Source organism: Haemorhous mexicanus, chromosome 18, assembly GCF_027477595.1.
Source record: "Haemorhous mexicanus isolate bHaeMex1 chromosome 18, bHaeMex1.pri, whole genome shotgun sequence".
Taxonomy (NCBI): domain Eukaryota; kingdom Metazoa; phylum Chordata; class Aves; order Passeriformes; family Fringillidae; genus Haemorhous; species Haemorhous mexicanus.
Window position 1 is genome coordinate 1,299,079 of NC_082358.1, and position 23,804 is coordinate 1,322,882.

Consider the following 23,804-nt stretch of genomic DNA (forward strand, 5'->3'; position numbering starts at 1 on the left):
GTCCTCTCTGGGGACAGTGCTCTGCTCTGAGTGGTGGCTTCCGGACACACCTGCAATACCTGGGGCTCTGCTGGTGGCACAGAGTGGGAGTGGAGTGTTCTTGTCCCAGCAGACACAAGAACAGCCACCAGGGTCTCTCTGGAAGCAGGGGAACACAGCTGGCTGCCCCCTTGTTTTCAGCTGGCTCTGGCAACTCCCAGGGGTGAGATTTCATTGGAAGCAAGGCCCTGGGTTTTGGGTAGCTTCACTCAGCATCATCCACGTGCCCTAAGATTTTGTCAGACTGCCAAGAGCACGAGCAGGGAAAGAAACCACTACAAGCCATCAGCAAGGCCCTGTCCCTTTCCTACCAGATGCTGCAGCTCAGATTCCCCAAAAGGCCATCCCTCCTTTCCAGCTCACCAGGGACATCTCCTCAGAACCCAGCCATGCTGAAAACAAGTGTTCAGCAACTGTCACCTGTGAAAGGCTCCCTGTGAAGTGTAAAAGACCACGGGCTCAGCAGCAGGACCAAGCAAAGGCCACAGAGCATCCTGCAGCACGGCCACAGCAGGAATGTCACCGTGCTGCTGGCAGGGGACACCAGGTCACTGCTGCCAGGGACACCTTGTACAATCCATGTGCTCATCCTGCACGTCAGCTAAAGGCCTCATGAGGGCCAAGAACAAAACACTGCTAAAATCCAGCCACTTTTGGAACAGCAGGTAGGAAATAGCTCATGGGAAGAGAGTTTCAGGAGAACATCTGCACCATGAGGCAGCTCAGCCACCCCTGGCAGCACATGAGGAGGGCAGTGCTGGGGCTCCCCATGGGGCTGGCACTGCCCATGGCACAGCCTGCCTGGGCACAGCCTGCAGCAGGGGCAAGGATGGTCCTCGAGGGCACCAGGATGCACTCCAGGCCCTGGGAGGGGGCTGCCTGTCTGTGCCCCCTCCAGCCAGGAATAGTTGGAAACATGAGCCTCACCCCATGCAGGGCACTGGGGGAATGTCTGGAGCAGTTGCACCCAAAATGCAAACCTAGTGACTGATACTGGAGAAGGGGAAACAGGGGGCAGAGAGGAGCAGAGCCAGAGGGAGGGAAGATAATATTAGAGGAGAGAAAGAAAGGAGGAAAACCAGTTACTAATGGAAGAGCTCCCACAAGGAAATGAGAAGTCAGTGAAAGCCCCAGCAGAAGAATGCCATTCCCAGCTGCTGCTTTCTCTGCCAGGTGTCAAAGGAAGCAGAGCTCCCTTGGCACAGCGCTGCAGGCCCTGCCCCTGCCCTCACTGCAGCCCCCCACCTGCCCCTGCCCCAGGCTCTGCCAAGATTCCCTCTGCCCCCAAAACCCCCCGGGAGCATGTAGGGAAGCACCTGGGGGCTGTGCTGTGGTATAGCCTGTGGGCCCCCCAAAAGACCACCCCACCCCTGAGGGTAGGAAAGTACCAGCTCCTTGCAGTGCCAGGACATCCATGGGGAGGGGCAGCAAGGGCACCCTCCTCCTCTGGTGCCAGAGGAATCCTTGGCAAGGACTCTGCCCTGGTCAGGCAGCCCCTCTGAGCAGCAGGGTCTGCAGGAGACCTGACCCCCAGCGCCCGCCAGCACAAGCCTCTCCCATAGCCCCTTACCCTGCACCAGCTCCCTTCCTCCACTCCTGCCTCCAGTGCAGCTTTTGTTCCTTCCACTCCATGGAACTGGGAACAGAGCCCATCAGTGCCTGCCAGGAGCAGTGGCTGCCCCGGGGCTGTTCCCAGGTGGGTGTGAGCCAGTGGCAGCAGCATCCCCCCCTGACTGGGCAGCCCTGCTGGTCTGGCCCTCAGTCCCTCTGCACTCCCTCCTGTCCAGCAGCCACACTCAGCCACTTTCCTGAGGGTGCAGCAGCTTCTCTCCTGCTCCTGCCCTGCTGTCCCACTGCTGAAACCATTCTCAGCCAGGACAAGGATGGACAGCTTGTAGGCACGTGTACAAATCTCCTCAGCAAAGCCCTCTCGTTTCTCTTCTCTGGCTGCAAAGCAGAGTCCTTCGGAGGAGATCTTCCCTGAGCAAAGAGGATGATTTTCTTCAGGCTCCTCTTCTGAGTTAAGGCCCAAGATAAATGTAGATCAAAAAGTCTGACCCCTGGAACGTCTTCATCCATGACAGGACCTCTTCACCAGTCAGGAAAACCCCAAAGTTTCAGATTTATTCCCAAACCAGCTTCTTCAGACTCTTGAGATGAGCACAGCCCAGCTCAAGGGACATCCAACTCCTCCTTGGTGCGATGTGAACTCTACACAGGAGGGCTCTGGCCACAGCTCACAGCTCAGGGCAGCCCTTTTGTCTCCAGAGCCTGAGGGCTCTGGGGGATGCTTGGAGCAAATCTCTGGATACTGGGGCACATCCCCCAGGGAAGCAGGGAGCTTGTGAGCTTTGGAGGTCAGTGGGCTGGAGGATGGAGCCACGACAAAGCTGCCTCTGAAGGGATAATGCTGGGAAGGCTCTGTCCAGAGACCAGCCTTGACCTCCCAAGAGATAAGTGACTTTCACACTTCCTGCCCTCCCTCCCTCCCCATGCATCTGCTCTAGGGACAGGAGCAACTGGGAAGGCCATTTCCACTGTGGCCTAGGCAGCACAAGAGACAGAAAGGAAAGAGAACAGCAGGAAGCAGAGACAGCCTCTGCTCCTGCCAACGGGGGCCACAGCCCTGGAGAGCCCTAGGCACATGGGGGCTTCTCCCCTGGGCATCCTTCAGTGCCCCTGCTGCCTTTCTCTGCTCTGAGGGAGACCCAGCTCACCTGAGAGGAAAGCACAGCCTCAGGCAAGGATAATGAGGGAATCAGATGTTGGGACAAAACTGGGGGCTGGAGAGGCTCCTGGCACTGCCCAGTCCAGCGTTCCTATCCTCCAGCAGGAGTGGGACCATAGGGCTGGAAGTGACAAACCATCCAAGCCCAGTGGGCCTGCAGCCCAGGAGACCTTCTGGCAGTGATGAGAGCTCCAGGCTCTGCAGATGTGCTGTCCTTGTGCCATCACCCCCTGGGGGCCATGAATCTTTCAGGGAGACCACAGGCTCTGGCCTGTGGGTATACATGGGGACATGTCAGAGCCAAGTCTCAGTCACAGATGCCTGGAGAGAAACCACTGGTGAGGCCACCTTAGCACCTGCACCCCAGCTCAGGCTGGGCACACCGAGGGCAAGACTACTCAGGAGATGAATGTACACCTCACACCTGCTGTTTCTGTCCTGCAGCTCCCAAATACTGGAATGGGGAGGGTGCCAACACGGACCAGGAGATGCTGCTGCTCCGTTGAAGGTGCCATATCCTTGCTGAAGCCCAGGCTGTGCCCTGACCCCCATCCTGCCTCCTGGGGATTGCTTCAGCCAGCCCAGGTTCAGGCTCCTGCCCATGCTAGTGACTTCTGCATGGTCTAAGAGACATCCACTTGGAGCAATAGTGTGCCCAGCCTGTCCCCCACCCCTCTGCCTCTCCCTGGGGTGCTCAAGCAGGACAAGTGTCCCAGCACCGCATGTCCTTGGGGCAAATCATGCCAGAACCAAAGCTTAAACCCCAGCCTGCTTTTGCACAGTGAAGGCACCACTCTTGGCTGTCCCCTCCCTTGAGCTAAACCCACACGCAGGGGGTGCTGAGAGCTCACACCCCTCACACTGATGGAGCGTCACCTGGCTGTGCACAGGCATGGCTTCAAGGATGCCTCCAAGGATGCCCTTTGTCAGGGTGCCTGGGCCTAGGGAACTCCAGCTGCAGCCAGGACAGCCTGAGGCTGCTGGAGCAGCCACCCAGGTGTCCAGGCCATTGGGTCACCTCTGCCTTGGGACCCTCAGCACTGGGCTCCAGCACAGCCCCGCACCAGCACTGGGAACTCTTTCCAGGAACACAGAGTCCAGCAGGAACAGCCAGGGGAGAGGTTTCACCAACAGCCCTGTCCTGGGAGGGGTCCTGCCTATCACCAGAAAGGGCACCCACCCATGGGCAGCTCTGCTCCGAGGGCACAAGACCCCTTGGCAGGCTGGGGACCCCCATGGTGGGAGTGAGAGGTGGGGGAGAAAGGGAATGATGACAACCTCAGGAGAGGAGACAAGGCTTTTCTGTGTGAAAGACTCCATGCTTAGGGAAGCTCCATGCTCAGATGCAAAATCCTCTAAGGTGTCCTCTTCCATCGTCTGTGCCAGCACGGAAACCCCAGCACCCACGGGGAGAGAGAGAGGGAGACAGAGACAGAGAGACAGAAACAAAGAGAAAGAGAGAGAGAGAGAGAAAGGGAGAATTTGAGAAGGAATGAAGGAACAAAGGGTGGGCAGGTGGGTGAGTGGATGGATGAATGGATGGATGGAAAGATGGATAGATAGATGGACAGAGGTCACAGCTGTGCCAGCTCTACATGCTCCATTCACATCTCTGCACCTGATATATTCCATGGTAAAAGCAAAGTGGGGGAAAGCCCCTCTTCCTCTTCCCAGCCGAGCGCGCTGTGAGGGGCCACAGCCCCCCTGCAGTCCCATCTCTGGGCAGTGCTGGGCCCACTGGGAACACGGGCACATCCCAAATTCCCCACAGAGCCTGTGCCCTCTCCATGACAGGGGGCAGCCAGGGCAGAGCAGCCCCACGTGTGGCACCCACCCTCCTGGAGCCATGTCCCCTGCTGCGGGCACAGCACTGGCTCAGAGCCCCGCCGAGGGACAGCAGGCAGGGAAGGTCCCTGGCAGGGGTACAGGGCATCCAGGCTGGCAGGGGGACATGCCTGTCACATGCTGCCTGCACTGAGCCCAGCAGGAACCCAGGCCACAGAGCCCAGCTGTGCCACATCCATACTCCTCCAGCACGAGGGGCTCTGTGCTGGCACCCCAGTTCCAGCACTCTCCTGTTGCCCCATGGTCCCAGTGCAAAGCCAGTGTGCAGAATATCCAGAAGGGAGGAAGTGGCTGTGGGAACCAGTGTGGCACCACTCATCTTCCACCTCCTCCCATCACCCAGGTTCCACTGCTGAGAGCACCACAGGGCACCCCTGCACAGGAGCCTGGTCCTGCTCTTCTGGGACACCCACGGGCAGAAGCTGCACGGGCCCAGCCCCACACGCTGCTCCTGAGAAGAACGAGCAAAACCCAACCCCATGGGCCACCAGAGCCACAGCCCACCTCTCAGGTAGCCCCAAAACCCATCCAGACAAGGGCTGCACAGTCTCCTGCAGTGCCCAGGGAGACCCCTCCACCAGCAGTAAAAATGGTTCAAAACCACAGAAACAACACCCCTGTCCCCAGCACATCACTCCCACTGAGCTCCATCAGGGCAGCACAGGAGCTGAAGGACTCCTCCCCAACAGATCCTGATCCTCTCTGGAAGAGAAGCAGCAGAACAAACCTCAGTGGCCTTTTCAGGGGTTCCCTTTGGGGTTTCATCTTCGTGCTTGGGTGAGGAAGAGGCTGGTGAGGAAGGCAGCCTCCTGTCCCGGTCCCTGTGAACCAGTTTGCTGTTGGGCTCCTTCAGGGTCCGCTTCAGCTCATTGATGCTGGCCTGGTGCTTCAGCAAAACGTCCTCTGGCTTGTCTAAAAACTTGGGAAGGAGAGAGGAAGAGAGTGATGGTTAAAGCAGCAGCCCAGTCCAAAGGGATGAGCAGGGGCACCGGGAGGGTTGGTGTCACACTGGGCTGGAATTTAGGGTCTCAGGAGCCAAATGAGGAGCATAATGGAGAACCATGGTCTGCAGGTCTCACTGTAGGAGAGGGAGCAGCTCTATAAGAGCAGGCAGCAGCAGAATGTGTGTAGCAGGTGAAGGACACAGCATGGCCTGGTGGCATCTCCAGGGCTCTGTGTCCTTCTGGCTGGGGACATACTAAAGCTTCCTGGAGGGGAGAGCCTTGGGATTAGCAAGGAATGGGACCCTGCTGGAAACACCAGCAGCCTCTGCTGTTGTCTGGTGCTAGGCACAAAGGGAGCCCAGGTTCTGTCTCAGTAAGGCATTTCCAGCACAGCTCCTCCAGAGCAGGCTCTGCAAAGGAGTGGAGGTCCAGGGCTGGGCAGGGATGTCCAGCATGGATCCAAGACTGGATCCCTGTGGATCAGCCCAGGGTGGGGTGAGTCTGATCTGCTGTAGAGAGAGGACAGCTCAGAGTGCTCAGGGAAGAGGGGTCAGTGTCAGAGCGTGGCTTGGGGAGGGCACGGCGCCGGGGCGCCCCCTCGTCCTGCCACAGAGGTGGGCAAACCGGCTCCCAGGAGGAACCTGGCTTCTGCCTCCAACCCAAACCCAAAGCTCTCCTGAGGTTCAAAAGGAGGCCCCCAAACACCTCCCCGGCACCTCCTCGGCAACAGAGCGGAGACCCGTGAGAGTCCGGAAAAGCCCCACCGAATTTTCCAGACGCAGAGAGCTCAGTAGAGCTCAGGAAAAGTCCCGCCCTGGCCCCGCATGCCCGGGCTGAGGGGGGCTTAGGTGTGCCCACCTCTGGGCTGGGCGCAGCACATGCACATGCAGTGGGCAAGCGATGAGGCAGGCCGGGTCGGGGCCGGAGCCCACCCCCGATGAGGCGGGCGGGGTCGGGGCCCATGCCCACCCCCGCTGGGGCTGCACAAGGAGCCTGGGCGGTGCCGGCGTGGCCAAACCCATCCCCCGGCAGTGCTTGCTCCCATTGGCAGCTCCAGCTGTGATCTCTGCTCACAGAGGGGATCCCCCGGGGAACACCCCTGGATTTGAGGCCAGGATGAATCGTTCCTGATGGGGCCACCACAGGCACAATTTGTGCAGGGAGGGTTCAGCCTCCGTCTCTGCTCAGCCCCTCTCAGGGTGGGCAGGCACAGGGCTGGTGTGAGTGCTGGCCCCCTCAGGCAGCTCAGAGCCTCTAGGCCCCTGTGGGGTGGGATGGCAGCCACAGTGCTTGGGGAGCCCCAGCCCAGCTCTCCGGGGGCTGCAGGAGAGCTGGGCAGGGGGGGATGAGTCAGTTTGGGTCAGGCAGGAGCAGAGCGTGGGTCGGGTGCCAGCAGAAGGATGGGACCAGCTCCACAGGAGAGGAGACACAAGGTGAGGACATGGTGGGGTCAGGAAGACGAGCAGAAGCCAAGTCATCCCAATGGGCCAGGGGCCCTCCTGCCCTTGGGAGGGCTCTTGCTCACAGGCATGATCAGGACCACCTTACTTAGTGGGATAGAAGATGCCACAGCTGATCCCCAGCTGTCTGTTCCTCGGGCTCCTCCAGAACCCAACCCCCGGCCCGGTGCATCTTGTATTCCAGTAAATAGGGTGACAGACGGACTTGTTTTGGGAAGGATGGACAATATGATGCACCAATGAGGACTAAGATACTCCAGAGACAGAATACCTCCTGCTTGTGCCTGGGGGTTGTTTCATGCTCCGGCTGGCAGCAAAGAGAGGGTTAAAAGTAACCAGCAGGGTCAGTTGAGGGCACTTGTCACAAACACCACAGTTAAGTTGATAGGCTGGTAGGGACCCCCCCCCTCCCCTCCCAGCATGGGGCTGAAATGGGCTTGGACAGCCCAGGGACCAGGGCAGGAGGGGTTGGGCTGTGCCCAGGTAGTGGTGGGCAATGATGTGCTCAGCCTGTCCCCATCCCTGTCCCAGAACCGGGCTGCTTCCAGGCCCAGCCCTGCCTGGAGATGAGCCTTGAGATCACCTGGAGGGCTCTGGGGAATCCAAGCTAATCTGATCCTCTGTGACAGCTCCACTTCCACTGGTGGGGCCAAGAGCCACATCCCAAGGGTCCCACCAGCCTGGGGCACAGCTGACACTGACAGGGCTGCAGGAACCCTGCCCCAAGGTGACCCTTCCTGCCTGCAGCCCAGCCCTGCTGCCTGCACCCAGGCCCTGCCTACCCCTCCACGCCCACCCTCTTCTGCCCACCTCGGCTGTACCTTCAGCTCCTTGATCTTCGTCGGGGTGGTCACCTCCTCATCCTCCGTCTCAGAGCGTCTCCTGCTGCCAAACTCACCATCCTCATCCTGCTTCTCACTCTCAGGCCCGGCATCGTGGTTCTCGCTGACAGAGGCTGGGCGCGAGAACTCTGCCCATGGGGGACAGCCAGGTCACCCCAGCCCTGCACCCAGCTCCTGCCTCAGCCCCCTGCCCCTCCAGCTCTGACAGCCAGGTCACCCCAGCCCTGCCACCCAGCTCCTGCCTCAGCCCCCTGCCCCTGCCAGCTCACACCTGGGTCAGGTGGTTCCAGGGGTCCCAGGGCACAGAGGAAGGGGTGATGTGTCCCTGAGCTGCCTGACCCCAGCCCTGCCATGTCCCTCTGTTCATGCACAATCTGAGCTACGCCTGGGGGTGGGGACAGCCCCTGTGCCATGGGGATGAGGCTGGGGACAGCCTCCAGAAGGAAGCCTGATACTGCTGTGACCCAGCCCACGAGGCCGGGCAGCTTCCGCTGTTCCTGCCAGAGGAGCAGTGTCCCCCTGTCCCCTGTACCTCCGTCCAGGCTGCGGGACATGGTGTAGCGTTTGCTGGAGGAGCGTTCGAAGAAGGGCGCGGGGCGGTCGATCAGGGCGCTGGCCTGGCGCGTCTGCGCCTGCGTGCGCCCGCTGTACCGAAACTTGGAGCCCATCACCAGGAAGCCCTTGGGGGGTGGCTCTGGGGACACCAGCCTGGGGGTCACAGGGGTGGGATAGTGTCAGCGAGCCCCAGTCAGGCCCCCTGGCACTGCTCCCCACGTGCACCTACTGCAGAAGAAGCAGGAATGTGTCTGCTTCTGGGAAAAGAGGCCTGGAGAAGGTCTAGAGAAGGTGCCTCACCTGAAGAAGGTGTGATGCTCTATGCAGACCTTCCAGAGCCTCTTGGCTGAGCGGTGGTTGGGCAGCTTGAAGCCAATGGTGCTCTCAAACTGTTCGTACTTGGGGGAGACAGAGACAGGCTGTTACAGGCACATCCTGCCCCGGGGGACACGCCAGGACCTTGACAAAGTCCTCAGGTTCCTCTGGCAGGAGCTGTGACCATGCAAAACACCCCCAAAAATCTTCTTCAAATTCATGCTGGGATGGTCCATGACCAGCACCATGCCCAGCAGAGTGATACACCCCACATCTCTGGCCTAAGCACTTTCCTCAGCTGTAAATGGCTTTTCAGTGCAAGATAAATTTCCTCAAGAAACCAAAAGCTTTTACAGCTGTTTTGGTCTGAGGGCATCATTCCAGGTGGGCTGTCCTTATCCTCCAGCCTGCTGGAACATGTGGGTAGAAATGCATTTTCCCACCATAAATGAGTGGAAATAAAGTCTGAAAATGAATGAAAAAACCTTGTGAAGATGTGACAAAAATGGCCCTTAACCCCCATTCCTGGGCAAGCTCCCTATACCAGCAGGGTCATGACGTCAGTCAGGAATGGGATCCTGGGGTCCCTCAGATGCTGAAGTCACGGGACAGCACAAAAGGAAATCCATGCCACAGGAAATGTGGGAAATATGCTCTCTTGGCCAGTATGGTCATAAATGTGGGATCCTTGGAGCAGCGGCCAGAGCCAGGTGAGGAAATCCTCACCATCAGCCCCAATTCCTCAGGACAGGTACCCAGGGGCTGCACCAGCACCTAGCACCCACCTCCCCTGGGCGGATCTTGATGTAGAAGTTGCTCCTCTTGTAGGAAATCTTGAGGATCTTGGGCCAGGCGAAGCGGTTGATGCGCAGCCGGTCCCTGTAGATGAGCAGGCCATTGGCACAGACGCCCAGCATGATGTCGATGCCCTCTGAGTCCTGGAGGAGACAAGGGGACGGGAGGGGACAGGTCAGCAGCTTGGCAAGAGCCAGCCTGGCCAGCAGCGCCACATCCCTCCTGCAGAATGCTGCAGGGGCCTGGTTGGCAGAGGGAACAGTGAACCCCAGGCTGGTGGAGTCTGATCTCTGGAGCTTCTCTGGTGTCACCAAAGCCATGTCAGGAGCCTTCCCTGCAGGAGGAAGGTTGGCAGGAGCAGGCTGGGAAGGGGCAGCACTCTGGCAGCCCCCAGCCCTGTACCTTGGCGTGGTGCAGGTCCACCCCGTACATGGAGAGCTTCTTGGCGTTCTCCAGGAAGTGGATCTCTGCTTCGCCAGGGGTCATTCCCCTGCAGGGAGACAGAGAGTGAGACACGTGGCTGGGCAGTCCAGCGCCGTGGGGCAGCTGTCCTGTCCGTGCTTTCCCCTCCCAGGGCTCACCGGTAGGTCTTGTGCAGCTCCATGATGCGCTCCTCCAGCTCCCGCGTCTGGTTGGGAGCGAAGCGCAGCTCGCTGACATAGTTGCCCACGTGCTCCTCAGTGTCGTGGTCACCTAGCTCGGCCTGCACGGCGTAAGAGCCCAGCAGGGCGTGGGTGACGAAGGAGCAGGGCAGGCGCCCCGTGATGATGTCGGCACGGAGCTGCAGGCACAGGTAGTATCTGCAGGAGGGGCAGGCGGTCAGAGTGGGGCAGGGGGCCCAGGAACCTATCTGGTGCCGGCCAGGGCAGGCTGGGGCTCTCCAGGAAGGAGGCCCATTGTCCTCACCTGGTGATGTCCTCTGTGAGCTGGGCAGGGTCTGGAGGGTAGAACTTCACAGTGAAGGCAAAGTTCCAGGGCCCGCCTGGGGAGGGGAGAGAGCAGTTCAGGACAGCACCCGTGGGGCTGCACACAGGGCACAGGCGTATCCATGTGTCCACTGATGATCCTGCTGCTCTCTCCAAGACATGCACAGGGCAGGGACAAGGGGGCTCCAGAGGCTGTCAGGGGCACAGCCCTTGGGATTCCAGCACAGCTTTTGGGGAATCCTCCCCAGAGAGCTGGGGACAGCCAAGCATCACACCTGCAGGAGCCACAAGCTCAGCATCCCAGCAAAAGCCTCCTGTGTCCCAGAAGGTGACACCTTGGGCAACAGCTCTTCTGACATCCCAGCAAGGCAATACCAAGGCAAATGTACTCCAGGACCTGTCCCGGCAAGGACCCCCACTCTCCCCACCATCCCTGTCCCCCCTGCACAGGGCAGGTGGTGCCCAGAGCAGCACCAAGTCTCAGACAGCTCTCCAGTGGCACAGAGTCCTTTGTCCCCTCGCCTCTCATGAGTAGGAGAAGAGGTGGGTAACAAACAGCTGAATGAGCAACAGTGTCCCTGTCCCCAAGCCAGCTGCCAAAGGTCCCCTCTAGGGCAAGAGGGGAGGTGACCTGCTACAGGACAGCCACACTGAGCTATCCAGGAGCCCCATGGGACACCCCAGGGCTGAGAAGGATGGACCCTCCCCAGGCACTTACTGCGAATCTGCTTCTTGATCTCCTTGGAGGGGTCCAGCCAGTTCTGCAAAGAGGAGACAGCAGGTAAGGGGGGCCCCCACCTTGGAGGGGGGGCTGCAGAGGGACCCCCTATGCTCACCTTCTGGCTGTCTGAATCGCAGAAGGTGAGGCCAAAGTAGTCCTTCTCCAGGAGGTTGAGGTGCTCGCACACCATGTCAAAGAGCACCTGGCCTCGGGCGTGTTTCTGTCAGAGACATGGACAGGCTGATGGTCAGCTGGTCCCTTGGGCTCCTGGACACCCTCCAGGTGACCACCAAAACATGCTCTCACCCAGCGTGGGCTTCAGCACATCCCAGCCTTGAAGCCCCAGGATCACCTGTGTGTCCCTAAAGCAGTGTCCCAGAGGGTGTCCCATGGCAGCAGGGATGGGGCACCACTGTGGGGACACCCAGGTCCCAGGGCTGCAGGGATGGGCTCCTGGTGGCAGTGGTGGCTGAATCCCCAAGCATAGCTTTACAAGGGCCACCAGGAGCCAAGAGCATGTGGAGTGACGGAGAGCACCCTTGGTGCAGCCACTGACAGGTGCATGTCCCCTCTGTCCCATCCTGCAGCCACTGCCAGGTGCCTGAACCGCCAGGCAGAGCTCTATCCCCAGCCATTATGCTTCTGACTTAGACACTGTTTTCTCTTATGAGTAGCTGCCAAATTTGGTTTCACTGGGCTGATATCCCTTGCAAGGGTCTTTCTTTCCAGACTTTTAACTAATTTTGAAATTTCAACTTAAATGGCTATTTCTGTGTGTGTTTTTCCCTAGGACCGAGGTACTACAAAGCTGTCTTAGGAGGAGTCCTGTCCTTCAGGACTCTCTGGACTGGGCAGAGTCTCAGGAGTGTCCCGTCCTTGGTACCTGTACAGGCCCCCAAATCTGGGACTCACCTCCACCTCGCACTCGTACTCGGATGCATCAAGCAGGGTCACCCTGCACAGGGCACTCTTCACTTTCTTGGTGGTTTTCTGGGGTGACTTCTGGGTCTTGCTGGGAGTTGTTTTGTCAGAGAGCCCGTCGGTCTCGCTGTAGTCCTTGTCCTCCATGTCTGTGCCCTGGAGCAGGGACACAGAGAGGGTTACCTGGCAGCCCTGCCTGAGGAACACAAGGGCAGAGGGGAAAGGCTCTGCACAGCAGAGTGGGGCACCTGCTGATGGACAGTGCCCAGTTTCACCAACCCACACTGCCAACATAGCCGAACTCCCTGGAAAACGGACACCAGGGATCAGTTCGGCACCCAAATCTCCCTGCCCAGGCACCAGGGCAGCAGCTCAGCCCCACAGCCAACCCGGCTGCAGCCGGGCCCGAGGAGCTCAATGGGGACACGGCACCACTGCCCACTCCCACGGCGGGCCAGCAGGGCCATTCCCAGGGCTGGCACACGGCTGCCGCGGCCCGTCCTGCCTGCAGGAGCCGTGCGGGCAGCGGCAGAGGCCGGCCGGCCCCGCCCGAGGGGCTCCTCTCGGGACCTCCGCCGAGCGCCCACGGGCCGGGCCCGCCTCACGGCCCCACGGCCAGCAGCGAGCGGCGGCACGGCCCCTCCCGTGCTGCTCCTGCCCGTCACCTCCCACGTTCCCCGGCCGACACCCACTCACCGGTTCCATGTTTCGGGTGTCCGGCTGTGCCCCGAGCTTCTCATTGGGGTCGGTGTCGCGGCCGGCGGGGCTGGGCGCGGCCGCGGGGCCCTGTGCGGCCGCCTCCAGCTGCTGCTGCGGAGCGTCCTCCTGCGCGTTCCTCACCTCAGAGCCGGGGCCTGTCTCCGTTGTCATGACCGCCGGTCACCGCGCTGTCACCGCCACCGGGGGAGAGACAGCAGGTGTCACCTGGGGCTGGGGGATGCTGCCCGGGCAGCCGGCTGGGATGCCTGGCTGCTCGGGGAGGCTGGAACAGGCTAGGGGTGTGCCCATCTCTGCCTCGCATGGATCCACTGCTAGAGCCCAGTCCCTGTCCACTCACAGATCCACTGCCAGAGCCCGGCTCCCTGTCTGTGCCAAGAGCTGGCTTTGCAAAGGGCTGGATACCAGCACAAGACACCAGGATTTCATACTCTGAGCTGGAGGACAAGAGCCAGCAGTGGGGAGGGACATCGGTGACAGGGACCCACCATGGACAGGGATGCACCTGGTCATGCAGAGCAGGCAGTGGGGCTGCTCTGACCCCCTGCTCCCACACCCCTGCACTGGCTGGAACCTTCCCTCGCTGTTTTCTAGGAGTGGGAGGAAAAGGCAGGCTGTGAGTCAGGGGAAAGGCTGCAGTGACACAGGAAATGGCAAACATGGACAGCTCCACAGCTCGCATCCGGGCTGGCTGGTTTGCTCCCCTCTGGCCACCCCAGCAGCAGCAGCACGCTGGGTTCCCACGGCCAGCCTGGGACCCTGTGGATTCCTGCCTCCAACCCCAGCTGCCTGAAAAACAAATCCAGGGCCAGGAACAGGGAGGGGAAGGCACTTTCCATGCCGGGATGCTCAGCAGTGTGTTTTTGGAACCTTTATGGTTTTTGAAACATTTTATGCCAACACAGCGTGGGCTAGCAAGGTGTCTTCAGAGGGTCCACACTCCACAGGTCAGGGAGAACCCTTTGGACCATCACCCACTCTCCACTCAGGCTGCTCAGGCCCTGCAAGCTCCCCACCCGGCCATGTCCAGCTGTGCAGCACCTGCTGGGATCATCCCCACCTGAGTCCAAGGGCTGTGGCTGCACAAGGTGGCTCAGCTGGAGCATCTGTGACCCTGTGGTCACATCACCCACCCTGCCCACAGAGCAGCCACACCAGCAGTCCTGAGTAATGCCTGCAGATCCTATTCCAATTCCAAACCCTGCTGTGGGAGGGACACCTTCCCCTATATCAGCTGCTCCAAGCCCTGCCCAACCTGTCCTTGGACACTTCCAGAGATCCAGGGGCAGCCACAGCTTCTCTGGGCAACCTGTGAGGGTGCCAGGGTCTCGGCACCCTCACAGGGAAAAACTTCTCTCCAGTATCCCATCCATCCCTGCCCTTTGGCAGTGGGAAGTCACTCCCCCTTGTCCTGTCCCTCCATCCTACGTGCCCAGTCCATCTCCAGCTCTCCTAGAGCCCCTTTAGGCCCTGGAAGGGGCTCCAAGGTCTCCCTGGATCCTCCTCTTTTCTGGGTGAATGCACCCAGCTCTCCCAGCCTGTCCCAGAGCAGAGGGGCTCCAGACCTCGAAGCACCTTGTGGCCTCTTCTGGACTCACTGCAGCAGCTCCACATCCTTCTGATGTTGGGTCCCAAGGGCTGGAGGCAGCTCTGCAGGTGGGGTCTCACCTGAGTGGGCAGAGGGGCAGAATCCCCCCCTCACCTCTGCCCACGCTGTGGGATCAGCCCAGGGCAGGGTTGATTTCTGGGCTGCCAGTGCCCATGGCCAGGTCACACCCAGTTTGTCACCAGCAGCACCCCCAAGTCCTTCTCCCAGGGCTGCTCCCCACCCAGCCAGCCCCAGCCTGTGACCTGACCCAGGTGCAGAACCTTGCACTTGGCCTGGCTGAGCTCCATGATGTTCACGTGAGCTCCTCCAGCCTGCCCAGGACCCTCTGGGTGCCTCATCCCTGGTGGATCTGGTTCCACTGCAGAGCTCAGGCTCAGCTCAGTGTCACTGAGACTCACAAAGAAACCCATCCCACACCACAGCTCCTGTCCCACTGCTGCCCTTCAGGTGTCCTCAGCCGTGGGAAGATGTGAAACCTTCCCAGGAAAATGACTAAAACTGGCTCTGGGGGTGGAGGGAACGGAGAGGAGGTGACGGAGAAGACAGGGAGTCAAGCCTACGCCTTCCGCCAGATTTGCAGCCAGGAGATCCCGGGAACATTCCCCTCGCGTGCCTGCGCTGGTTGGGTGGTCACCAAGAGGCCTCAGCTCACACCCGGAGGCCCAGGATGTCATCCCCTTGTGCCACAGCCATGTTCTCCTGGCCGTGACAGGCCAGACACCCACCCTGAGCAGCATCAGCTCCCTTTGACAGACCCCACCGCTCAGCCAAGGCCACCAGGAGCTTTCAGAGGTCATCACTGGTTTGTTTTTTCCACAGAGGAAACAGAGCTGCTTTTTTCCACTGCAAATTCGAGCAGTTGCTCGCTCCAAGCCCTCGTCCCTGTGTGGATCATTCCCAAGCACTTCTGCTTGGATCTCAGTGTGTGAATTTTTAATCAATGTGAAATCTCTAAAATGACAATGCATCACTTTGGGCCAAAAACATGCTGAGTTTTTCACTTGACATTTTTAAACTTTCTTCCAAACTACTTTTTCCCTGCAGTGATCCCTGAGGAAATGAGGGTTTTTTTAAGTGTAGTAAGCTGGGAATTCATCCCATCTCACTTCTGCATCTTGAGCTCCAGTTCCAATCTTCTGATGGTGCGCCAGGAACCTGATCCCAGGGACTGCCTTCCAGCTGAGGCCAGTGAGAGCATGGCACAGCAGTGCCAGGGTGGCAGAGCTCTGCTAAGGGAGCCTGACAAATCTCCAGGGACCATCTCCCTGCTCCCAGGGCAGGGAATCCCTCAGTCTCTGGACTTGCAGCCGTGCTGGGGAGGCTCTGGTCCCTACACAGGGTCATTGCTGGGGGCCGGGAGCTGTTGGAGGGAGCCAGGGCTGGCAGGGGCAGTGGCTGCGGGCACGGCCCCGCTGCAGCTGAGCTCTGCAGCTGCACAGCCCTGATGGAGGGACCATGCTGGCACTGCCACGCTCCCGGGCACAGCCACAAGGGCTGCATTCAGGAGCCGTTCCCGGCCCGCCCTGGGGCTGAGTGGGAAGGCCGGGGCTCCTCCAGCACTGCCACTCACCCCGGTGCTGCTGCAGCCCAGGGCCAGCCCCAGCCTGGCAGCACCAAGCCCCTGGGGACAGTGACACCTGCTGTGGGACACTGCCACCCTCCGTGGCAGCCTGGTCACCTGCACTCACCTACACCCAGGGCTGAGGAAGAAGGACACCAAGGCCCACATGAGCACCCACATGACCACCATCTGTGCCCAGCTGGGGGTGCTCAGCACCCTGGGGGTACCTGCAGGCTCTGCAGGGTCCTGAGCACACTCACGGTGAAACCTGTCCCAGCCCCCTGTCCCTCTTATCCCATGGCCTCCCCATGGCCCCCAAGAGCTGCAGAAGGAGATGTTGTCCTGGGTGCAGCTCTGTGCCGTGGGCAGGAGCTGTCCCTGATGGGAGGGGGGCAGCACAGCACAGACAGGGAGCAGCAGCCATGGAGCCTGACCCATGCCACAGGACCTTCCCTGTGCAAACTCAGCTCCTGCTGTCCCAGCAGAGACCCCAGACTGGAGGCCATGGGTTCAGAAAGGACACAGGTCCTAGAATGCTGCCAAAGGAACAATTCCACTGAAATATCTGCTGTCACAAACATGTAAAAGAGGTTTACACAACTGCAGAGAACTCAATGGAGTTCTAAAGTTATTTCTTTTTAAATAATTCCAACAGCAGGAGCAGTACCCTTCTGGGCACCAGCCCTCCCAGCGCCCAGCCTTGCTCATGCCTGTCCCACTGGAGCAAATCCCATGCTGAGGCTGTTGGAGGCAATGGACACAAACCCCCAGAGCCTGCCCTGTGCAGGCAGTGACCAAAGAGCTCCTCCTGGCACCCACAGGCCCTGGTGCCCCATGCCTGGTTTTCACCAAGGGTGAGTTTTTAGCACAAGCCCAGTTTCCATCAAGGGCTGGTTCGATGCAGCTGCAGCTGGAGCCCAGGGCTGGGGGATGCTCTCCTCAGGGGAGAGGGCTGGAGCCGGATGGCGCTCCAGGCTACTGGAACAGGCACGTGGGAACGGCGCCTGCAAAGGAAGCCTCAGCAGGATCAGAGGCAGACCTGTTTGTCATGCCTGGAATCTCCTCCCATCATCTCCCTGCCTGCTCCTCCTCCCCTTGGTGTTTTCCTCCTCCTTCCCCTTCAAGCTGGAGCGTGGATTTCCTAGCTGCTTTGCCCCAGCACTTTCCCAGCATCTCCCAGCTCCAGCCGCTGCAGCGCTCCTCTCGCAGAGCCTTCCCTTCCCCTCCCTGCAGGCTGCTCCCCACTCCCTGCCCAGTCACTCCCAGCTGCCGGGCTGTTCTCCACGGCTGAGCATCCCCCTTTTCTCCCGGCCTGGCCCTTACGCCCCTCGCTCCCTGCGGAGGCTCTGCCCATCCACGAGGCTTCACCTCCGGTGCGCCTCGGTTCCAGGCAGGCAGCAGCCCTCCTGCTGAGTGCCCAAACGGGGCTCCACCCGCTCCAGCTCCGATGGGGAGCACAGGAGTGGGTAACAACCCAGTGACCTCCTCCCCCACCCCTGCCAAGCGGGGCTGATGTTGGCAGCAAAGCCCCCATCACATTGTGGGGTTACACTGGGGACAGATGCTGCCACAGAGACGCACGGACATGGGGGGCACCCCGGGGGGGGTGGCAGTGGCTGCATGGCACGAGGCACGGGATGGAGATGCTCCCCGGGTCTGTGGCACCCAGTACCCCAACCGGGTAGGGCTGAGCTGGCAGGGGACAGGGGCACAGGCAGTGCCTTGCACCCATCCTGCAAACCTGAGGGAGCCCAGTGGGGAGTCCCGGGAATCCTCCACAGAAACAGCAAAGCAGCCCCAAAGCCCCGACAGCACACAGCACCCTGAGCACCAGTGCCACCCCCGGGCCCTAGTGCCACCCCTGGGACCTCACCCCCCTGGCACGGGACACACAAATCCCCAAACAACTCCGCAGTGCAGCCTGAGAGTTCTCCTGTGCTGCTCTGCAGCAGGGCCAGAGGATCATATGAGCTGTTTATGGGGAAGGGGGGGGATCAGAAACACAGGGGATCCCCTGCTCCTGGAGACTGAACCCTGATCTCCTCACGGGAGTCTGGCAGGGGCAGAGATCTGCAGTGTCCCGAGCTGTAAAAGTGCCCCGTCATAGAATCCTAGGACCGTCAAGTTTGGGAAAGACCTCCAAGATCAAGTCCAAGCGCCCCCATCGCCCCCGGGCTCCAGGAGCCGCATCGTCCCCAGCCCTCCCCAGGCAGCAGCTGCTGGCTGAACCCAGGGCAGCAGCGGCAGCGGGGCCGAACATCGCGCAGTGCCCTGGTGGGCCCTACCTGGGTGACAGCTGCCCATGGCTCCGGCGCGGCTCAGCCCGGCTCGGCTCAGCCCGGCACGGCTCATCCCGCCGGGCTGGCGCTGCGTCCGAGGCAGCGCCTTCTGCAGAGCCGCCTCTTCCCACGCCCCGCGCGGTGACGGATGGAAGGATGGATGGATGTGCACTGCTGCCGCAGCCGGCATGGGATGGGATGAGAGCTGGGAGCGGGGCTGCCCTCCCGGGCGTGCCGGGCGCGTCCCCCGGGATGCCGGTGCCAGACCCCTCGCCCCCGTCCCCGCAAACGCCTGACTCATCCCGGGCCGGGCACTCCCGCCGAGATCCTTCCCTGCGCACGCCTGGCAGGGAAGGAGAGCTCTGCTGCTCATCTCTATGCCAAGGTAACCTGGCATAGAGGAGCAGGTCCTGCCCTCCCCAGCCCTGCCATGGGTCCCGGGGCAGCAAACCCTGCGCTGCCATCCAGACCCAGGCTGGGCCGAGCTGTCCCAGCAGCGGCGGCTGAACAGAGGCTCTTTCACCGGACCTGCCCAGGGTGAAGTGCCGAGCGTGACACCCGGCACATCCCTGTCCCCAGGGCACGCGTCCCCTGCCCGTCCCTTGGCAGGGACAGCCCCGCGGAGCAAACACGGCAGGGACCCTCTGCAGGGTGCTCGCACCCCACAATGCAACAGGGGTTTCCTGCAGCCCAGCACTGACCCAGCCGGAAGGAGGAACAGCTCCTGCTGGCAGTGGGGACACCCAGAGCACAGGCAGGGACACAGGCGGGGCAGGCAGGGCTGGGGTCCCCTCACCAGGTGTGGGCAGCCTGCTGGGTGCAGCAGTGCCCAGGCAGGACCTGCCAGTTCGGGCACATGCTGATGGGAGTCCTGGGCATGCCAAGCCATCAGGAACACAAGGGGACAAAGCACAAGTCTGAGGACTTGCTGGGAGACCCCGTCAGGCTCTGGTTGTGGGGGTACAGGCATTCACTGTGTGGGTGACCATGCTGGATGCAGAAGGAGAAACCCAGAGTGCCCAGTTGCTCACCAGTATCAGCTCCCCAAGTGGTCCCCATGGGTTGGGATGCTCATGGACTGTTCCCCCAGTCAAAAACATCAGCCCTGGGGGAACCAGACGGGCAGGGAAGGGGTCCCAGTCCCTACAGCCCTCCCTCCAAGCCCTCCCCGAGGCTGGGCACCTTCACAGGGACTCCTGAGCCACTGAACTGGGACAGCCCAGGGGTCCCATTCTGAAACACAGCAGCCTGCAGCCAGGGAGAACCAGGAATCCCACAGTTCCCAGCAAACTCACACTCCTCCAAAATCCTTTCCTGCATTCTAATCCAAACCTCGGCAGTGCAATCCCCACAATTCAGGCAGGCCTGCAGTGGGGCCTGCAGCTGCCCCAGACCCTGCAGCCCTCCTGCGAGCACCCACCATGCCTAGGCAGCCTCAGCACCCCCGATGGCACTGCCAGCCCTGAATGTCCCCTTCCCAACTCTCCAGGAGGCTGCAGCCACTGGGGCTTGGGGCTTGGGTGACCAGTTCTTGGCTGCTCAGCACTGGTCAGGGCTGGTGTCACCCACAACTGAACAGAGTCCCTGGTGGCTCCATCAGGTATCCTGGGGAAAACAGGGACAGGAAGGACCTTCCCTCCACCCCTGGCAGGAAGCAATGATGGACTCAGAGAAAGGGGCTCAGGTTGTGGCCGGGCTGGAAGGGACCCACTGCATCCACTATCCACTAACTGCAGAGTGGCCTGTGGAAACTCCGCTGGGCTCCAAAAATCTTGGAAAGGGTCATCTGGCACTGGCACAGGCTTCCCAGGGCAGTGGTGGAGTCACCATCCCTGGGGGAATTTAAAGGACATTCAGATTTGGGGACATGCGTGAGTGGTGGCCTTGACAGTGCAGGGCTGAGGGTTGGACTTGACACACGGAATTCCTGTCCAGCCTCAGTGGTTCCATGACTGGCGAGACCCCGAGGGTGCACAAGGATTGGGGAGAACTGAACACCTACAGGTTCCAAAGGGGTCCTGCTGGCACTTGGGTCTTGTGGCATCAGCACCTTCACTGTGCCCAGGGAGGACCCACTGAACCCCTGCACACTGCCCAGGCCAGAGGCCCCTTCACGGTGCTTGAGAAGTGGATCTGGGGCTGGGGGAGGCTGGAGGCACCTCTGGAGGTCACCTTGCCCTGCACCTGCTCCATCAGAGCCACCCAGAGCCGGCTGCCCAGGATGTGTCCAGGTGGCTTTTGAGTCTCTCCAGGGATGGAGAGTCCCCCACCTCCCCGGGCACCTGCACCAGTGCTCAGCCACCCTCCCAGTGCAGAAGTGTCTCCTGAGCTTGGAGGACCCCTCCTGTGTGTCACTTTGTGCATGAGGCCCCCGGGGCTGTCCCTGGGCACTGCTGAGCAGAGCCTGGCCCCAAGAGGGCATTGCCTGCATCCCCTCTTGGCACCCCATGGACAAGCTTGACATTTCCACTCTAAGGAGAGGCAAGTGAACCCCTTGGGCTGGCACAGGCCAACTCAGGCAGCACTTTAGAGGGGGAGGCAGAACCCAGAGGTCTTCATCCGTGTTTCAGCACAGGGATGAGGCCAGCAGAAGGACATCAGCTACGGTGCCACCCCCAGAAGAGCCCCCTGTTGTATTGCATTAAATAGTTTATTTAGTTGTTGTTGCACTGGTTGATGGGAAATTTTTACTGTGCATGTTGGGTCAGGTGGATGGGTTTTCCCCCTCCCTCATCACATGGTCTCCCCCTCCCACCCCCCCCACCCCCCCCTTATACACACCTGGTCTGTCTCATGGGTACCTTGCCCCTCCCCAATGGCCTCCCATTGGCCACGGTCCTCTCTCCCCCGCCCCCATCCCCTAGGGTATAAAACCTCCTGTGTGAGAGTCCCATGCCCTCTTTTCTACCTGGGTGGCCCCATTACCTGAGTGTCTTGCACCAAGCCAATAAACAAGATACTTGCACCCACGTGGAGAAGAGCGCCTCTCGTCTTTTACCTTCGTCTGTGCGGGTCCGTGTGGGCTAGAGTCTTAAGCTAGCCGGATTTGGACTCATGTAAGGCCCTGGAAAACCACGGAATACCGCAGGTGGCGCCCAACGTGTGAATGTCCCCCCTCCCAGTTACCAAGGCGCCAGGGTGGGGGGGGCAGAGGCAGGGGGTGTACCCTCTCCTATTCCCCATGGGGGTGGGGTGAAGGGTATTTCCCTGCCTGCTTCCCAAAGCAGTGGGGCTGAGGGAGGGGGTGGTCCCCTTCCCGGTTCCCATGGGGGTAGGGCTGGGGGATGGGGTGGTCCCCCTGCTGGGTCCCACGGGGGTCGGGCTGAAAGAGGGAACCCTGGGGTCCAAAACCGGGAGGAAGAAGCAATCCCCTTGGTAGCCCCTGTTCAATACATGGGTGGTAGGGCCAGTCCTAGAACCTACCAGCCCTTCTCATATCACACAAAGCGTGAGTTATGTAAAAGTCAATTAGAATTTGGGAGAAATAGTGAAATTTTTAGAAGCATGATGAGAGCTACATTAACATCCCTTGAATTTGTTCCTACTGATATCGTAGATCTTTTCCAGTGCCTGCTTACCCAGTCAGAGTTTGATCTATAGGAAAGCTCCTGGAAGAGATCTCTCAGAGATCTCGTGGAGGAACTTGAGCAAACCCCTCAGGGTGCCAAAGATTTAGAAAACAATAACATTACTTATGAACATTTATGTGGCGAGGGGGAGTGGGATAAGCCTGAGGACCAAGCTTGGGTGTTGTCCAAATTCATTCTAGATAAGATTTCAAAAGTTGCATACAAGGCTTTTAACCACCTATCAACTGTTGAACCTAGTGGTAGTTTTCTTGACATTAAACAGTCTCCTTCAGAAAGTTTCTTGCAGTTTGTCGACCGACTCCGTGCACAGGTTGAGAGGCAAGTATGGGACCCCAAGACACAAATGGAGATAGTGAAAGAGATGGCACAGAGGAATGCCAATGAAATCTGCAGTAGGGTGCTCCTGGGACTGCCTCTCAACCCCCCACCTACACTGGCAGAGATGATCGAAGCCTGTGCTAGGAAGGCGGAACTGTTTGCTGCACCGGAGGCGTGGTCAAGGCCAACAAACCCAGAGAGAGTGGCAGCTGTATCTCCAGGAGTCAGGAGGCGACAGATGTCACCAGAACAACTTCAACATGTCATTTGCTTCATATGCAAAAAACCAGGACACTTTGCCCAGGACTGCCCCCAAAGCCAGCAACAAAGGACACCCTTCACACCAAAAAACTCCAAAGCCAGCGCAAACCCGCCCAGCGCCACGACATAAATGCGGTGGGCTTCCCTAAAGGGAAAACCTCCCTCAAAACAGAAAAGGGGGAGGAACGGGAGCGGGGTGGGGGAAAACCAAATAACCATTTACTGGATAAAATATGGGGGTCTCACAAGCGTTTCAAGCTTGTGACCACCAAAGCTTTTGCTTTCAGGTCTACCCAGTGGACAGTCATTGGAGTGGGCCTACCAGAGGACTCGCAGAACTTGACAAAAGATTGCACAGGATTGGGCAGTGAGTACTTTGTTATTGGGGACACTGCACACACACTCATGGAGATTGAGGTGGCTCCCATGACCATCAAAGGGGACATACCTAACCTCACTCTCCTGGTGCGCTGTCCACAGCCCCTCTTCTATTTGGCCAAGGGGCAAATCATAGCCCAGACCATTCCTGTTCTAGCGGAAATTTCAGTAGATGACAAGACACCCGGTGTATACTGGGCAGAAGTGGCTGGCGAGAACAAACCCATCATGGGATGCAACCTAATGCGTGGAACAGAACATCTCCACGTGGAAGGGTTGCTTGACACAGGGGCAGATGTGATAGTCATACCTGAAAGATTGTGGCCGTCACATTGGGATTTGCAGCCCGTGGCTGGCCAACTCCAAGGTGTAGGAGGAGTCACATTGGCAAAGATATCAAAAAGCATCGTGCAAATTGAGGGACCAGACGGAAAATTGGCCAGTGTCCGTCCATTTGTTACTAATTACAAAGCTCCCTTGTGGGGTAGAGACACCATGTCCCAGTGGGGAGTCAAATTGGTCATCCCTAAGACACCCCAGGATTTTTAGAAGCGGCCACTGTGGAGCACCCCGCCCACAAGTTAACATGGCTGAAAAATGATCCAGTCTGGGTAAAACAGTGGCCACTCAGTAATGAAAAGATAGAGGTGCTCAAGGAGCTAGTGGAAGAACAATTGGCTAAAGGACACATTGAAGAGATATCTAGCTGCTGGAATTCCCCGGTCTTTGTAATAAAAAAGCCAGGGGAAGGATAAGTGGCAGCTCCTCCATGATTTAAGAGAAATAAACAAGAGAATTGTGGACATGGGGTCTCTCCAACCAGGGATGCCCTCCCCGATGATGCTCCCCCAAAATTGGCAATTGGCTGTCCTAGACATCAAGCACTGTTTCTTCCATATTCCTCTACACCCGGATGATGCACCACGGTTTGCCTTTTCGGTTCCTACCACCAATGGAAAAGCCCCAGTGAAGCGCTACCACTGGAAAGTATTGCCACAGG

At 59.6% G+C, this 23,804-nt stretch overlaps 1 protein-coding gene across 12 annotated transcripts in view; it reads right to left on the reverse strand.

The window, feature by feature from the left end:
- EPB41L1 (erythrocyte membrane protein band 4.1 like 1) overlaps nucleotides 1–23,804 on the reverse strand; it is a 68,251-nt gene that overhangs the window by 14,006 nt on the left and 30,441 nt on the right. For 9 of the 12 annotated variants that reach the window (XM_059862386.1, XM_059862385.1, XM_059862384.1 and 6 more), the window contains exons 3-15: nucleotides 12,788–12,978; nucleotides 12,083–12,247; nucleotides 11,286–11,390; nucleotides 11,168–11,210; nucleotides 10,430–10,505; nucleotides 10,105–10,323; nucleotides 9,926–10,013; nucleotides 9,514–9,666; nucleotides 8,714–8,811; nucleotides 8,391–8,566; nucleotides 7,838–7,986; nucleotides 7,288–7,323; nucleotides 5,340–5,531 (exon numbers count right to left, since the gene is read on the reverse strand). In XM_059862386.1, the coding sequence (XP_059718369.1) occupies nucleotides 5,340–5,531; nucleotides 7,288–7,323; nucleotides 7,838–7,986; nucleotides 8,391–8,566; nucleotides 8,714–8,811; nucleotides 9,514–9,666; nucleotides 9,926–10,013; nucleotides 10,105–10,323; nucleotides 10,430–10,505; nucleotides 11,168–11,210; nucleotides 11,286–11,390; nucleotides 12,083–12,247; nucleotides 12,788–12,961 (1,674 nt within the window). In that variant the 5' untranslated portion in view covers nucleotides 12,962–12,978. Of the gene's footprint in view, nucleotides 1–5,339; nucleotides 5,532–7,287; nucleotides 7,324–7,837; nucleotides 7,987–8,390; nucleotides 8,567–8,713; nucleotides 8,812–9,513; nucleotides 9,667–9,925; nucleotides 10,014–10,104; nucleotides 10,324–10,429; nucleotides 10,506–11,167; nucleotides 11,211–11,285; nucleotides 11,391–12,082; nucleotides 12,248–12,787; nucleotides 12,979–18,263; nucleotides 18,405–23,804 lie in introns of those variants that run through there. The other 3 variants (XM_059862383.1, XM_059862378.1, XM_059862376.1) reach the window with 2 other exon arrangements.